Below are 17384 nucleotides of genomic sequence, written 5' to 3' on the forward strand. Positions count from 1 at the left end.
AAGCCAAGTACAAAACTACGTTCTAAATTGTTCGTTTGACACGTTTCAGACGTGATTATTTCTAACCATTTGTACACGTTAATGTATTTGCGACAAGCGTTGGACATCACAACCAATGTGTCTAATGTAGTCAGTCACATAAATGCCTGTACAAATTCGATACTTCAAATTATGTATACACTTTTCTGTTCTTAGCAATATTTGTTTTTCCTTCACAAAAATAAAAGACATTGACTTGACTTAACACAAAAGAAAAAATATCAATTAAAATTAACGTGTATAGGCGATTAGAATTTTTTTATGAGGCTGATGCTTAGTATAGTATACCATAAAGTATTGCTCCATTTAATTTTTAAATGTTACTGTTCTTTATAGGCAATGCCAGCAACTTGCTTGTCTCATAATAATCGTATTAAGACTCTATTTATAATCTAAATGATTGTTATTAAAAATAATAATATTCAAACTTTCATTCCAGATGCATTTGCCTACACTGGTACAACAGGAAATTCCGCCAAGGAGACAATGAGGAGCAAGAACCCTCTACTCACAAGAACGGAGTGAGCGTTGTCGAAAGTGGTCACGGACATGACAAACATGACAAGCATGATAAAGCTGGCCACGATAAAACTGGGCATGATAAGGCTGGGCATGATAAAACTGGGCATGATAAAGCTGGGCATGATAAAACCGGGCATGATAAAGCTGGGCATGACAAAGCCGGGCATGACAAAGCCGGGCACGACAAAGCCGGCCATGACAAGCCCGAGAAGCACGACAAGAACCATGAGAAATCGGATCAGAATCCGAAATTGAAATCGCAGTCGAGCGTGGGACGCGACGTTGATCTGATGAAGCAACAGTCCGCCGCGAGCGATACTTAGATTCATACTGACCAGTAGCATTAGTCTTGTACCTTCACTTTTGTTGGTTCGGCGGCTGATCGTATGACGGATAATTGTTCTTCCGGGTAGACTTTTATCAAAGAATTGTTATTCCCGTTTCTCAGGTACGGCGATGATTCTTTATTCTAATGGGAATGTAAAAGATCACAAAGACTTTAATGTTAAAAACAACATAAAAACTGTTAATATTTCGTTAAAACGCAAATGAAATTGTGTAAACTCCTTGCACACAGTTGTTATAGTAGCACTTTACATCTCCACGTAGCATGTGCGGCATTATGATTCAAATTAAATCGTTTGCACAATTTAAAAACAAAAACAATTTTATGTTTGATAAGGAAGTTTAGAGATGTGCAACGGACGTCATTGTTACGTAAACTATATTTTAATATTCCAACTCATGCATAAAAGCGGTTGAATAACTTCCTTCACATTTTATTACGGCTATATAAAGACCCGAATAAAATGTTTAAAGACATTATTTTTAATCTGTGGTGCATATGCAACAATAAAACGCAGATTATTATTTTAAACGAAAATTCTTTTAGATAAAGAGCTAAGAACGTTCTTTGAGAGTAATTAAAAAGAAAATAGTTTTTACAGGTTGCTCAAATCTATTTTTATAACAAGGTCAGCTAAAAAATATGAGTTTTAAAAAAATCAAACAGCTACAATATCAGACTAGGTAGGTCATTTCTTGACGTTTATTGAAAAGTACCTACTGGGCTTAACAAAGGTAAATAAATAGTGTTCGGCATTCTACAAAACATTGTAGTTCATCTGATGATAGCAAGACTAAGTATATTTCCTGTAAACAACGCCTTTAATATAAATGACAAAAACGGTTAGATCAGCCGCCATTTTGTGTGAGTGTTTGAAAAAGGAACGTATTTAAAAATTATTATTAATGTGTATTTTAGGGGACTCCGTACCTTTTTATTTTAATAATACTCCTTCATACTCAGATTATTTTCTATTTTATTCCGTATTATAATATCGTAAATCTATATTTTTACACCACACTACGCACATATCATTTTTCGTAAACTCCATCAATTCTAAAAAATCATTTTGAAACATTAAGTCTGTATTAGATTATAGTTTTAAATATTTTCGAAAAATTTACAATTAGCTACCCGTAAAGTATTTTTTTCATAAATTGCCGATTTTAAAATGTCCATAAACAATTGACAGATTAAAAAAATATTAAATATTATAATTATTTTCTCTTACCGTCCGACGAGATCAAATTGATTTTTTTTGTATCAGAGATAATTTACTGTTTTATTTATATAGCATTTTAAACTTATGGTTTTAAATATTTCTTAACTTAACCACAATTTATTTACGAAGATATGTATTTTAACTTTATAAATAATGTAGGTATTTAAAAGAAACCAATATACAAAAGCGTTGTTAAATACCAAATCATAAATATTAATTTAAACACTTGAAAATTATAAATTTATATCTACAATAGACGTTTAAAATGTAACTTCTTTTAGACGATCCGAAAAACCTTCACTTACAGGTAGAATAAATGGTGTCAGCAAACTAACTTGCAAATGTTATGAATAACCTACCCAGATCATATAATAATTGTACTATATACACTTAGGACATTTTAAATTTATGAAGCAGGACAACGTTAAATAAAAAGGGGCCGTAGACAAAACCACTGTGACAATCGCAAACGCTAACTTTATGTATGAGAATGTCATATGCTAGCAACAAACGATATGTTATTCCCGTACATTTATCCATTTTGTATTAGCGTTAACGATTGTAGAAAGGCATTTAGGCTACCGCCTCAAACAGTAGAACCATTGACCATGTGCTGTGAAAAATCATGGTCAAATACTGGGTAGCGTGTTAGCATACAGTCAGGAAATTATTAAAATCTATTTACTGGAATAACGTATGTCACAGAAATGTATTCAATAATTTTAAATTTCCTAATATTATTTGAACCTTTGTAACAAAATATCACATTTCAGTTCGCACTTCGCAAATATCATGGAATCAAGTCCCTAATTATCTTAATTAAACTTATTAAGACCCTATTTTACCTCTTTAATGAACCTAACTTAAATTAAAATACCTAACTTTAAAATTATTTTTTACTTTCCTTTACTTTCGTACACTTTATAGATATAAAATATAATATAGGAAAAATATCATTAACAATAGCTATAAAAATGTATATTTGATGTTGTAATTCGGTGTTTTATCATATTTATAACGTACTTATTATATAGACCAAGAGTAACGTTTACGTACGAATATTGCTAGCATTTTTGTCGAAAATTAATATTAGATATACTACAATTCTCATCGAAAGTTCTTTTGTCAGCGGCAAGACCGGTTAATGTAACAAATATTAAGAAAACCACAGGAATTGTTTGATTTTTCACATTAGAAAATGTGTATATAATTGAAACATTGGAATTTTTCATCCTATGAGACTGAAAAAGAGTGTTCTAAAATTTTGGCGAAATAATTTCAGAATGTTTTGTTTACGTCAACACGTCACTGTTTTGTTTATTTAATGTAAACTTTTTTCATTCTTCTTATTTATGAGTATGGATTGATGTTGACACCTAAAATATTTCGGGTCCAATGTTTGGTCCAGTGTATCATTTGCGCAAACCAATGTTGAGAATTGTTCATTTAATTTACTATGCAGTTATGGGAAAACTTTAGAATTCTATGTGTAAGTAACTTTAAGATAATTTACTCCTTATTTGACATTTATAATCACACGTATTAGGATAATAAAATGTAATCAAATTAATACTTTCACGAAACTACTCACAATTGCTGGTCAAACCAGTTATTACCTTGTATACTCGACAATCAGAACCATTCAAATGTAACTAACCCAGCAAATAACATCGAAAATAATTTCAAAATAAATTCGTACGTTTATTTATAAGGTAATGAAGACATTGTATGTTGTGCTGGTGTCAATGTTTGGTTAAGTATTCCATGTTATGTTCTTCGATGTATAGCATAAGCTCATTAGTAATTATTAATATTATCTGGTAAATGTTAGATATTGTTTCTAACTTTCGTAATTTTAAGCTTAAGTCCAACTGCTTGAGAACGTTGCCAAAGATTACTTTATATTATCTTTCTGTGCAGTATTTGATGTAAGAATTGATTCGCGATTCGAATTTTGCGCTTTGACCGCTCCCGTACAACCAGCCAAACATAATCAGGGAGCATTGCATTAATATAAAGCCGAATTATTATTATTATAGCAAAATTTATAGCTTTTTCTATGAATTTCCGTGCCAAAGAACGTGGTGTGACCACGACCGCAAGTCTTCTCAAAACACAAGAGAGTTTTGTTATTTTGTTTATATTTTATAGTAATATTGATGAATAATGTAATGCTCAGTTGTTCATGACGTATTGCGAGCCACCTAATGTGTATATTGTTTTCCTTTGACAACGTAAAGTCAAACATTCCGTAAAGCTTTGTATATTTGGAGTTTCGCTGCCGTGATTGTATGTGTACAATGACGCCAGAGTAACGGCTCCTCCAGGGTGGCGACACATGAGTGATGTCTAAAACATCGAGAGATATAAAAAGTGTTTCAAACTGGTAAAATACACTCCAGAAATCATCATAGCGACTAAACTTAAATACAAAATGATTGGCGATGATTTTCCAATATGTAAGTATCCGTAATTCGAACCCTGGACCAGCCGTTACACCAGATAATCATTTGCTAATATGTACGTAATATGTGAAATTCATTAAATAGTTAGTGTTAGTATATGTAATCACTATCATGTAATCGATGTTGGAACCATATCAGTCACTACCTATGGTAATTCATCTCATTCGGGAGTGATTCCCGTTCTCCTGGGACTTATTCCCGAATCCCCCAACCCCTAATCCCATACCTAAGCTCTATTCACTGTGATAAAAATAATTGTAAGATTAAAAATAATATATATGGTCGAAAATTAAAACAAAATGTTTGCATGAGTTTCTGCACATGATTTGTCTGGTAAAGATTTTGTTTGATGTTAAACAGCTTGTGGAATGAGTAGAAGAGATATCACAGTGAATAAATTTGTATCTAACTCTATTACCTTTTAACCCAATATACCGTTTCGACATGTTTTGAAATACTATGGTCAGAGTAACGGCTATTGTAAACAAAAAATAAACCGTAAACAAACTATGATTATGAATTTAAAAGCAAAATTATCAATACAATTTGAATTTCGAACAATTTCAAATCACAAAATGGCCGTGCGTACTCTGACTGTAGCATGTGTTTTTTAATTTGAAGTGTTCCGAGGTCGGCTCCTACTCAATTAGTAAGGAATGTTTTATTTTTTAGATGTTTAAGTTCACCGGAGCCGCGCTCGGGAGACAATGTTCTGACAGTTCGATATGTTAATTTTATAATATTGACGTTTTATATTCGTATATTGATATATTTTAATTTTTAATTACGACTGTGCTGTTTTATATCTCATATATTTTATACCGATGTCTCTAAATAAAATGTGAACGAGATATATTGTTTTATTTCAATGAACGGCTGCTGCAACTAAGTATATACCTAAGGTGTGTTGGGGTAAAATGGGACGCTTTTTCAGCGTGTTAAACAGTGTCTGAATTATTTTTTACAAGAATTCTACAGAAGTTGTAATAATAAATCATTTACGTATACTTGCTATATTTTATTAAATGTACTAAATAGTGAATATTTTTTTAATTCCTTAAATTAACAGTTAATGTTTTAGGCTTTGAAAGGATATCATACTTTTAAAAAGAGATATATGTGAGAAAGATGGGAACTCCAAACGTATAGTTCGGACTATTCTGTAAAACCGGCTATATTAAAGGGTTTCTACATATGCATGGAAGGAGCATATTCCGATCTTACCTAGTACTAAGTCGAAAAAAAACTTTTATTTTTCTGTCAATTTTGGAAGCTTAATTTGTTTCTTAAGGTTATAGCTTAAGGTCCATTTTTAGACGTGAATTTAAATTCTTTACTTGTCAATACTTGTTTAGTTACCCAGATTAAAGGTGAAACAAAATGTATGAAAATGGACCTTAAGCTATAACCTTAAATGGGTCTTGACATCCGATATTACTCCTTACGAGTGACACGGTAGATAATTTTAAAAATATTTAAAGAATTAGTAAATAACTAACCGATCAACAAAATCAGTTATTCACCTGAGCCAAAATTGTATTACTGAGTTGACAAGTATTTGTGCATAATCGACGTGTATAATTACAAACACTTGCAGTATTTTACAAGTGCAAGATCAAATGATTTTAATCCGTTCTATAATGACAAATAATTCTATGCGTACCTAATGATCAAATCTCAGCGTATAGTCGTGTTTCGACAAACTTCAACAAGGTTTTTTTTAGTTCACTAATTGAAAACAGTAAATACTCAATTAATTTTTTTTTTTTTATTTACTAAGTTTTCCAGCAGGCTTAACACTACGATTAAAATTACAATTAGGCAAATTCTTGGACGGGGTTAGTCCGAATCTTCCATGGAACGGCGAATAACAGGTAAATATTCTGTTTGTTAGCACCGTAAAAATAGCTTACTTACTTGTGGAAATAACTCACACTAACTAGTAGTGTATAAAGCAAAATATAGGTTATGCAGGAAATGTTATATGTTGTCAAGTTATTTGAACCCGTGAAGCATCTCAATGTTTGCCGGCAAACATGACAGCTACATTGACATTTACGTGTGTCACGGGAATATAACCTTATATACTACATAATAAGGTTATTTTTCCGTGACACGCGTAATGTCATGTAGCTGTCATGTTTGCCGGCAAACATTGACATGCTTTAAGTGTAAGTATACGAGTTTTTTTTATGCGGGCACAGTAAAATGACCCCTCTGCACATCATGGTAAGTGGAATGGATTCCAAAGGACTCTCGACTGACTCGACACTTATATTAAATGTTACTGTGTAATGTATAATTTAAAACGAATAGAATTCATTTCATTTCGCAAACGTTTAGCAAAACTTTTTCGTCACTTTGTAAGTAAGTACCTACTATAAAGAAAAAATAATTTTACGCGGTCGGAATCTCTAGCATAAAATACTTAATAAACAATAAACTAAAATTATTTGCTGCGCTAGCTAGCGCGAGACCCCGATTGAAAACAATGAGATAATCCTTTGTTGATTATTAAAAGAATTTCTGGGGAAATATCCTCGGTTAAGTTGCCGCATGAAGGCAGTCCGCTCCCACCCTCTCTACCGCCCCTTTAACGCCACTATTGCTGAAAAACGACAGTTTTGTTCCTGAATAGGAACACTCAGATCATAGACTTATAATAATGTAACACCTAAGAGCTTAATATTTTTCCCCGGTGATATAAGTAATTCTTAAAGTTTTTTGTTTTGTACAAGTCTCAATTTTTTCCACTGATGCCATCTATACACACTAGTCAGTACTAAGTGTAAACGGCAGTTTATATTATATTTGACTTCATGGATGACCACAACTGCGGTAAAAGTTTTTCATAATATCCAATAGATGGCTCTATGACCCAATGAAGATAAAGATGTATTTTCGTTTTTTACATACTTAGGGCTCAGGGCGACGATGCCGTTGCCGCGCAATTGTCGTCTCTATATGACTTGTATACACAACATTGGCAGCCCGCGACCACACCGCTAATTGCTTATTAAAAACTTTTTGTTATTCCATACTTACGCAAAGCGGTGTCTGCGCTGCGGCAGTGCCGTATACACGAGACCTTAGTCTATTTGCGACAGTATATCTTAACTATATAAGTAGGGATGACTATAAAAATATTTTACCAGGAAAATAAAAAGACTAGACCTAATTTTTGACTGCAGAAACAAAACTGTGAAGCACTTGCTTATGTATACTAAAAGTGAAATAAACAGAAACGCTGCGCAAAATCACATAAAAAGTTATTTGATGGTTTCTCGTTTATTTTATACCACAGACCATATGTCTATAGTTCTAAGTTCTCTTCTGCAGTAGGAGATAAGTAATAGACCGTATACACACATTACGCTAAATCGCATAATTGTCGGATGGGATTCGGAAGAGTAAAGCGGCAACAGCGTGCCGCGCCGCTACGCGCTTAGGACCGCTATACTTTAAGATCTCGCATGAATACGATTTCATTTCACTGGAAGTAAATTAGAAGAAAACATTTAGCTGTGGGGGGATGCATTAAAACATTTTATTGGGAAAAGCATGCTGTGTGAGTAAAGTAATGACTACTCACTTATACTTTCTACACCATGTAAGTTTATACTTACGCGGTAAACATTTAACCTTTATTTTATGCCTACCTACGTATTTCCTACGTAGATAGGTAGTTGATAATATAATTTCATCTTTACCATTCAAATCAATTCACTAATCGCTATTGTATGGTAAAAATATTGAACATGGTCTTTCTTACCACACATTTTAAAAGTACAGCATACAATACAAACGGCGCGCAGCGGATGCCGGTTTCGCGCGCGGCGTTGCCGCTTCGCATCGCGCCGCGCTGCGCTCTCGCCGCGCCGCCGCGCCGGCCAGCCAGTAACCGCGGGGCGCCCATTCGCACTACACATGGCGATACCACTGAAACGATTGTGGTGTGAGAAGAAAACTCTTCAGCTGATAGAGGAAATCAAGAGCCGACCTTGCATATGGAATACAGAACATGAAGACTACAACGAGAAATATAGCTTGGCTACAGCCTGGGAAGAGATAGCGACTGCTATGGACATGTCAGGTAAAGATGTCATTGTAATCGGTCACGCGTTGCCTCACGGCGGCGGCGGCGCGGCGTTGCGTCAGAGTGAATGGTTCGACGCCTGTTGTGTAGATGGCGTTAGCAGGCGCTACAATATTATACTCGTGTTCATTTCTTATCTAACGTTCCGACTAAGATTGCTCTCTGGAAATATTACATTTTCAACAAGACTCAAAAAGAACTGCAATTCTTTTAAATTATAGTGAATTTAAGTGTGTTTTTTTGCATAATTTTAAACTGAAAGCCTTGGTAATCTTATGATTTTAGGCAATATAACCTATCACTGTAAACAACGAAAATTGTTTAACGATACTCGGTTACATTTGTATTAACTTTTGTATCTACAAATATAATACAACGCCATACCGCGTGCCTGAGCGATATATTTCGCCTATTTTGCGAAACTAGTCGCACGACTTCTGAGTTCCAGGTACATACAGTGTAACTAGGTAGCGGATTCATAATTGTCGATAAAGCAGTACGACCGCTAGCTACTCCATTTTATGTGGAGTTGTACACAATGTCTGTTGGGTAAATTAAGGAATTCGATAGTTTCCAAGTGTACTTCTAGGATGGCAACATTGATGGATATATTTCACGTTATATTTAAAATTGTGACTTAATCTATGTTTTATTGACGTTCCTCTTATCGATCATGTCCAAATTTAATGATAAACTCATTGAGATGGTGAAGATATACCCAGTGCTGTACGACCCGTCGCATTCAGACTTTAAAAACGTATTCTTAAAGAAGACTATATGGGAGGAAGTAGGACAAACATTTAACATGCGTGGTAAGTTATTGCAATTTAATTATTAATAAAATATTTAAGCAATACCGGCATTTTACTTTAAATTATCAAAACAATTTTTTGTAATTATGTTATCATCTTTCAATTCTTGTGTACGCTTAGAAATAAGTGATATCTTTGTAAAAAAATATAACCCTTATAAAGGATCGGATGTTTGCAGTATAAGTTTCGACTACGTTCTAATAACGCTTCTAAAGCTCGTTTAATAAGGTCCACAAAAAAGGCGAAGTTTGCATTTCTTTTTTTCACTGTACAAAGCACACATGTTCTTGGTCGTAGCATCAGATGCGACGATATAGGGTGGGGCAAAATTAAATGGTTAATGTGACTTAAATTAAAAAAATAATTGTTTCGCGGTATTTTTCTTTTATACGATGTTACCCCTTACCTGAACTTAGCCGAATGTACCTTATCTATTTACAGGTAAGGTAACATAGTGTTATATATTACATTAGAACTTTATGCCTTAGAACTCTATGGTAAATTTTAGATATTTTCTTAGACGTCTATCAATAAAAATATAAAATAAAACCGTGCTACATAAAATAGCTGTATTAATTAATTACATGCGAAATACAACACATAGGATGAATGAAAACTTTTAAATTGTACGTTAATTTTCATGGATAATTTGTTCTATATAAGTTATTGTTACATTTTGTTATTGTCCCGGTGTAATTTAATGAATAGGTTAACACGTAATATATATTTTTTACGTTTCAAATTGTTTAGGTTCTTATAATAACTCAAATGGCTGTGAATCCTAGAGCAGTGTTTATGATTGCGCTTTAGTGAAAACGGAAGGGCCATAAAATTTTGGAAATAAATGCTTTTACCGATATTTTTGTGTCGAAACATTTTAGCACGCCAATCAAAATCATTAGATTGTTTACCGTTTAATCGCTTTTGATAGTCAACCTCAAAATTATTTTCATTAATAATAAACTTATTTTTTCAGGCGAGCGTTTAAAATGCAAATGGAAAAACTTACGAGACACGTACAGTAGATATTTAAAAAGTAAGAAGGCACTGCCCGTCTCTCTAAGCAACAAGCGTTATAGTAGATGGCACTGGGCTTCATCTATGGAATTTATGAAAGATATTTTAGAAGTCGCCGTACCAGATTCGAGTATAACTGAAGGTGACAATACACCTACCAATAATGTACGAAAACGAACATATACACCATTAAAACGACTTACAGACAACAAACTTGTAAAAAAAACAGCAACAACAGCGTATTTGGATTCAAGAATGAACAAAATGTCGGCCACAGAACATGTCATGCTCGGGTACGCGAAGATCCTCGATGGGTTAACAGAACGACGTAAAATTTTAACAAAAATGAAAATTGCACAGATTATTATGGAAGCGGAACTAGAGGATGAGCTAGAACGATCTCAACTAGAGCTTATGCCGTTACAGTCTGACAAGAAAAAAACAGATTCATTTCCTTCGAATTTATTTGTTATTGACCCGAATTCCTATACCGATCCATTGGTCACACACTCTAATCCACTGGTTGGGGTGTCCTCTCAATTACAAACTACCCACTCAATGTCGACAAATCTCGACTTAAAAAGAGAAATTGTTGAAGATTCTATTGTGGTTTAACTTGCAGTGATCCAGTTAATTCACACGAGACTTTAATTTAGCTTATACTTAGACTAGTTTTACTATTTACTTATTTTTACGTTATTAAACAAAATATTTTTTTATAGGTTTCGGTGCCGCCATGTTGGCGTCCATAGTGATTTGAATTGTTGCGACTACTAGTGATTTTCTTTTAGTCTATATCGACTCCCTTAAGGTGGTAGCTCAAGGTCCATTTTCATACATTTTGTTTCGGCTTTAATCTGGGTAACTAAACAAGTATTGGCAAGTAAAGAATTTAAATTCACGTCTAGTTAGTGATTAGTTCTCGCAGTTGAAGAAAAACGTAAAAATAATTAATAATCATGGATATTTCGGCCTTTAAAATTTAATATGACGAAATTTTAAAGGCAGAAATATCCATGATTATTAATTATTTTTACATTTTTCTTCAACTGCGAGAACTAATCACTAACTAGACGTGAATTGAAATTTCACTTGCCAATACTGTTTAGTTAAACAAATGTATGAAAATTACCTATTATACATTTTCAATTCAAATTACCTTAATTCGTGAACTGGAAATGTTTTTAATATTATTTTATGTTAGAATAGCACTAGTTGTCTTTATTATAATTATTGTTAATACTAAGTAAATACATTTATTTTTAATGCTATGACTATTATTTATTTTCTCATGTTTATATTGTAGTTGCATACAATGTTAATTATTCCTTATAAAAGTATACGAAGACAAATGTTTCCCCAATTGTTTTCTTTAAAATGTAATTCAAATTGATTTATCAGTAATAGTTTAGTAAACATATCTGCATTTTTTTATCTATTGGACAATACGGAGGCTATACCCATGTCGGACACAAATTCCACACTCCGGGTTGATAGTGAGCAGTAAAATGCAACAATATTTTGCCCGATCCGGATTCGAACTCGTTACCCGTGACTTCGGAGCTATATCGTACCGCGCACGCAGTACAAATACGCCACAGAGGCAGGCAATTTAACAAATAAGTAAGAAACATTCGCAATTTTAAAAAAAAAACAGAAGAATTTATTGCTTGCTTGTTTTATTTTTTTAAAGTCAGCACCATCAGTAAAGACTAAACAGATGAGTTCAGACGGACTGTGAAGAGGTTTCGGTGCTTAACTTGTATTATAAGATGTATCACAATAAAAATACTTAATACATACTTAGTTGTTTGAAGCGCGTTTAATTATTAAGTAACCTTTTCCTTTTCTTTAATATATTCCCGCTTCTGTGGTACGTATAGGGACTGCGATATTTAATTTTGTACAACAGATTCATCACTTCCATTTTGAACTCACAATTTTGCCGTTCGTTCAAACTCCTCACTTGTGGAAGTAATGACAGTAAAAACTTCGTGTCCGCATCCTCCTGTTCTTCTGAATTTCGTGCTGCTATCAATTCCTCTTCAAAGTGTATCATGTTGGACTCGTTCGTAGAGGGTCCTGGGTCGTCCTCCGAGGGACTGTGTAGTGGGTCATCATCGTCTTCAGCCGAAAATTCCACAGGAAGGTCCTCCTGGGAAGTCGTGTTCCCCGAAATCCCTGGTTCTTTTTTTACATCTAAAAATCTGAGGAACTCTATGTATGAATTGTTGGTACGTTTCGCAGGGACAGCTCTTCCCTTCCCTTTCTTTAGTCTGACGTAATAATCTCTTATGTGCTTCCATTTTTTTTGTAATTCTTCAACTGTAAAATAAATCAAGTTTATTTTTAGAGTTGGGTAGAAGCACGACACCGTGATGTGATTGATACCATTATCTAGCCCTATAAAGTGACAGCTTAGTCAGCGCTCAGTAACATTAGACACCTTATACTGATAAATTAAATTTTTACACTATAAATTAGACTTTCGGTCTCAACACCTAAAGTCGAAAGTAAAAACCAAACTATTGTCGCGGGTTTCGAACCCGTGGCTGTCCATTTCAGTACCACGGTATAGAGGCCACAGACAACAAAAAAGTTGTAAGTAACTACATTACAATAACAAATACCTGACGACGGTAAATGAATATTTTTCCGCAAACGTTATTTTATATCCATTGTAACTTGTATATGCAAATATATTGTTAAACAAATCGCGTGCATACGTGTGCGACCAAGGCGTTTGGCAAAATGACTCCCCCGAGCTACTAGCGAGCTTCCTCGCCATAGCACCCACTCAAGTAATGTGATTATGCGTTTAATATTCAGAGACAAACGTGACATAACTAGTGAGTTATGGCTGTGAATCATCATTCAGTGTTAGCCGTTCGTCTGTCATGGTCATTTAACTTAAACAATAACCTTATTATACGTATGTAGGTCGCACTCACCGAACTCTTGTTGTCTCTCTGTCGTCTCCTCGTCCCAACTAGGATCAAATGTTTTCGCTATTTCCTCCCAAGCCCGTTTCTTCACCACCCTATTGCCGAAAAACTTTTGTTTAGAATCCCATATACAAGGTCTGCTTTGGACTTCGAAAATAAACCTTTGTGTGTCGAACATTTTGCTAAATAACACGCGCGCACGTTATGCGAACTATCGGCCGAATGCGTTGGTAGAATGCGACGTTGCCGATCTTCCGCTGACGGAAACTCGGTGCCTCGTGCGCGAAGCGACAACTCGATACAAGTCACGAGCGATTCGACAACGGGTCGGCCGATACTCCGCGTGCCAGAATTTTATATGGAATTGAATTTACGTTGTACGAGTTGCCGATATCACTAGTTCCGTCGTGCGCCCCAGATGACGGAAGGTCAGTGGGGAATGACGCATTTTCGTGACAGATTTTGACGTTTTCGACGTTGCACAACGCATTCTCAAAAAGTTTACGTTACAAAAATTAAACACGTAATCTATGGTTGTTTGTTTCTGCAATATGTGGCTTTCGAATTTGCTTACTATGGCGAATAATACCTTAGACATAATATTATTGTTATTGCTAGTTATAACGAGTCGAGTATTGATGTAAGACTTTGGAGAATTCCACAGTTATCAAAAATTGTATTCGACACAATTGTGCCGGAGTTTTTGAAGCCGGATGAATATGTAGACAACTATGGCGTGGACTACAATGGCAGATTTTATACTTTGTATTAATATTGTTTACGGTGGTCGCTATCCTGTCGGTTACAATTAATATGTCATCAACGGTAAATTATTAAAAAAAAAAAATTTAACAAGACAAGAGTGTTTAATTACTCTCCCTGATAGACGAATTTCAAATCATGCAACTCTAACTGGAAGTTATTACAACTGAAACCTGAATAAAACTATGTTATAAATCCATTTTGTCTATTTCTGTCGTCAGACAGCAGTGGTCAAGCACAGATTTGTTCCGGTTTAAACTTCGAAACACTATAACGTTAGGTAATATTATTAACACCTGACTAGCGCAATAAAGTGCCATGCAGTAGGTACTAATATTAAAACTCAAAGATCACTATGGCATTGTAGTAATTATGAGCAGATCTGGCATTTACCATCTGGCGCATGACCTACTTCCTCCTTATTCTTCGTATTAAAAAATATATTACCTACAATCGTACAACGGAGACCCCAGTACATCTAAATCTTTCTCTGCGTCTTTGTCTTCAGTAGCAAAAGAACAATATAAAAACTATTAAACCCACATGTCTAAAGTACAACACTAGCGTAATCCACTCAGGGTTTCCACAAACCAACAGATCAAACACAGCGAAACCCCAGAACGGCCAATGGTAGATTCAAAACATTTTATTATAGGTATTAACAGATATAATAAATAATGTTTCTCCCACAGAACTGGACCTGAAGACCAAATGGAAGACCCTGCGGGACGCTTACAGAAAAAAACTAAAAAAAAACGACAGCGAGTACACAAGCAAGTGGCAGTACTTCGACAAGCTCAGCTTCGTAACGTTTAAGAATACAGAGAACGAAGCGACACAGAAGTCGGACGAGGACATAGAAAACCAACAGGAGTGTGAAGTAAAACTCGAACATTTGGGACAAAGCGAGATATATTGGGGCGAAGAAGATCCCATTCCCGACAAAAGAATCAAACAAGAAGAGGACGACTTCGACGTGATGTTCCTGAAGTCGCTGACGCCGTACCTGAGGGAGCTGGGGCCCATGAGGCGACTCGTGGTGCGGAGTAAGATGCAAGACATGTTGCTCAACGAGCTAGCGGCGCAGAACGCGGGTCGACGCAATTCCAACAGTTAATGCCGCGTTGTAATTTTAATTTAAATGTAGTTCCAATTAAGTTATAAGCTTACGCTTAAGTTATAGAATGCTAGTTAGACTCTTGTTTGAGACAAACACTGAGAATTTAGGACGAAGTTTTTAATCTAGACAAAAAAAACATGCTAAACATGTATCGATGGCACTGATTAAATAAGGATGACGCAACCCACGAACGCGGCTAAGTTGCTTGAGTATTTAACATTTTGTACTGTTCGCATTTTTTCAAAATATATTTTTTATGTGCTTGTAAATTCTCTACGAAAAAAATACGCGAAAGCCTAGCTTGGAATGAAACGGTTTGCCAAGAGTTGTAGAGCCTGAGACGTCGGTCCGCAGATTCTAAACTCAAGGCACACGCAACTCACCTCTGACTTTTGAACTTATGTGTATTGAATATCAAATACAATAGCTCGTGAATTGGTGAAGAAAAAAAATGCTAGAAGACTTAAATACCTAACACTATTCCATAAGAAATTTAAAACTATGTTAATTCTGTTAACACGCAGTAGTTTTGCGTGGTGAACTAAAGTTTAAACTACTCTTAAGCAATAGTTGAAGCCCAGCATTGGGAAACATAAAGTTGTTATTAATATGTTACTCTATTATATTTAAAGTTATAATAATCTAATTGGCTGTGTTGAGATATTGTGCCTATAAGGCGCTGCGTTGATTATATTTTTTTTATGCTGTATCCGACTCTCGGATAAATGTAACAATTATATTGCAATAATATTGCTTATAAGTGTCATGCATGACTTTGATTTTTATGATTACATAGTACCTTTTAAACCATGTTGTAAAAGAATATTAATGTTATTTATACTGTTGTTTGCTAAATAAAAATAAAATAAGATAAACGTAGCGCGCGGAATCAACGCATTTATTTAGCACGCGCGGTAATTCGGTTTGCTGCGTCAGTTTCATAGTAGGTATACGGCAGGAGAATTAATTAAACGAAGTTTTATTTAACGAAGCGAAGCTAGTCGACGCTGGGTATTCATTAAAAAATATAAAAATTTTACCTTCCAATAAAATTTGTATTATGTTTCCTCAGACGTCCGAAGTCCATTATGAGAGTACATCGTCCTTTTACCGTTCATTTGCGCTAGATGTCGCTAGTTTCCGCCTCTGTAATGTTACTTTTACGCCCTCTCGCTTAAAACGTGAACTAAAAATTTCTTACCTCTTTTAGCCGCCGTCATGTTTAATCATTGTTCGGCTCATAATATCAATATAGGTAGCCCAGGAAGGACTTACCTGGACTTCGGACGTCTGAGGAAACATAATACAAATTTTATTGGAAGGTAAAATTTTTATATTATGTGTTCCGCCAGACGTCCGAAGTCCATTATGAGAGATCTGTTTGTTATCTCCTGGCGGCTTATAAGAAATTAAAAATAATGCAACAATGTGATATGGGAACCATAATGGTGTATTAATGCAACAATAGTATATGAATGCATAAATTAATCAAGTAATTGACTATTTACTCACAGAAAAATATTGTGATAAAGATTTTTCGGTAATGTCGGTATCTGTAATTCGAATCTCTTTCTGATAAAATCTTCTAAAAGTAGACTCATGCCTCCAATTGGCTTTCGCAAGAATTTCGTTAACTGGGTAGTTTTCTACCCAATTCAGGGATGAAACTGCTGACCGGCAACTACCAGGAGATGCATGTATTCCCGCATCCATTAATAATCTCTTAACCCAACCCCCAATAATTGTTGGCGTAGCTGGTCGATAGGGATTCTTAGTAGTGATAAATAAATTCGTAATAGAACCTCGTATATCCTTAGTAACTTCCATCAAGGCTCTAAGCCAAAAAATTGGATTAGTGTTTTCGTCAGGTGACGCTAAGAAAGTCCAATTAGATTGTTGGTATGTAGACGAATCTGTCTTTGAACCAAAATTTGGACGTAAAATTATAGTATTATTGTTATCTATAAAATGATCCGGGTCACATCGCAAAAGCGACAAATCATGTACCCTGCGCCCTGATGACAATAACAAAATTATA

General features: G+C 34.8%; 4 protein-coding genes across 5 annotated transcripts in view; 3 read left to right on the forward strand and 1 right to left on the reverse strand.

The window, feature by feature from the left end:
* The window catches only part of LOC115453077, a 58835-nt gene extending 53390 nt beyond the window's left edge, over positions 1-5445 (forward strand). For both annotated transcript variants that reach the window (XM_037437825.1, XM_037437826.1), the window contains exon 5: positions 479-5445. In XM_037437825.1, the coding sequence (XP_037293722.1) occupies positions 479-884 (406 nt within the window). In that variant the 3' untranslated portion in view covers positions 885-5445. The remainder of the gene's footprint in view (positions 1-478) is intronic.
* A 2997-nt stretch (positions 5446-8442) lies between these two features.
* Positions 8443-16139, forward strand: LOC115453079. The gene is made up of 2 exons (XM_037437779.1): positions 8443-8687; positions 14919-16139. The coding sequence occupies exons 1-2, from the start codon at positions 8522-8524 to the stop codon at positions 15341-15343; spliced, it is 591 nt and encodes a 196-aa protein (XP_037293676.1). The 5' UTR covers positions 8443-8521; the 3' UTR covers positions 15344-16139.
* Positions 8968-11323, forward strand: LOC115454672. Its single transcript, XM_030183389.2, has 2 exons — positions 8968-9502; positions 10479-11323. Exons 1-2 carry the CDS (start codon positions 9364-9366, stop codon positions 11132-11134), a joined length of 795 nt encoding a protein of 264 aa, XP_030039249.1. The 5' UTR covers positions 8968-9363; the 3' UTR covers positions 11135-11323.
* On the reverse strand, positions 12182-13939 carry LOC115454958. The gene is made up of 2 exons (XM_030183656.2): positions 13471-13939; positions 12182-12844 (listed from the first exon to the last, which is right to left on the reverse strand). Exons 1-2 carry the CDS (start codon positions 13640-13642, stop codon positions 12342-12344), a joined length of 675 nt encoding a protein of 224 aa, XP_030039516.2. The 5' UTR covers positions 13643-13939; the 3' UTR covers positions 12182-12341.
* Positions 16140-17384: the final 1245 nt, after the last annotated feature.

Source organism: Manduca sexta, chromosome 12 (genome assembly GCF_014839805.1).
Source record: "Manduca sexta isolate Smith_Timp_Sample1 chromosome 12, JHU_Msex_v1.0, whole genome shotgun sequence".
Classification (NCBI taxonomy): Eukaryota; Metazoa; Arthropoda; class Insecta; order Lepidoptera; family Sphingidae; genus Manduca; species Manduca sexta.

Excerpts from the sequence above, each read along its gene's own strand:
- LOC115454958 (XM_030183656.2), bottom strand. The coding sequence starts at position 13,642 with ATGTTCGACACACAAAGGTTTATTTTCGAAGTCCAAAGCAGACCTTGT. Across the intron at positions 12,845-13,470 it reads AGAGAGACAACAAGAGTTCG|TTGAAGAATTACAAAAAAAA; the intron begins GTGAGTGCGACC and ends TTTATTTTACAG.
- LOC115454672 (XM_030183389.2), top strand. The coding sequence starts at position 9,364 with ATGTCCAAATTTAATGATAAACTCATTGAGATGGTGAAGATATACCCA. Across the intron at positions 9,503-10,478 it reads ACAAACATTTAACATGCGTG|GCGAGCGTTTAAAATGCAAA; the intron begins GTAAGTTATTGC and ends TTATTTTTTCAG.
- LOC115453079 (XM_037437779.1), top strand. The coding sequence starts at position 8,522 with ATGGCGATACCACTGAAACGATTGTGGTGTGAGAAGAAAACTCTTCAG. Across the intron at positions 8,688-14,918 it reads GACTGCTATGGACATGTCAG|AACTGGACCTGAAGACCAAA; the intron begins GTAAAGATGTCA and ends TTTCTCCCACAG.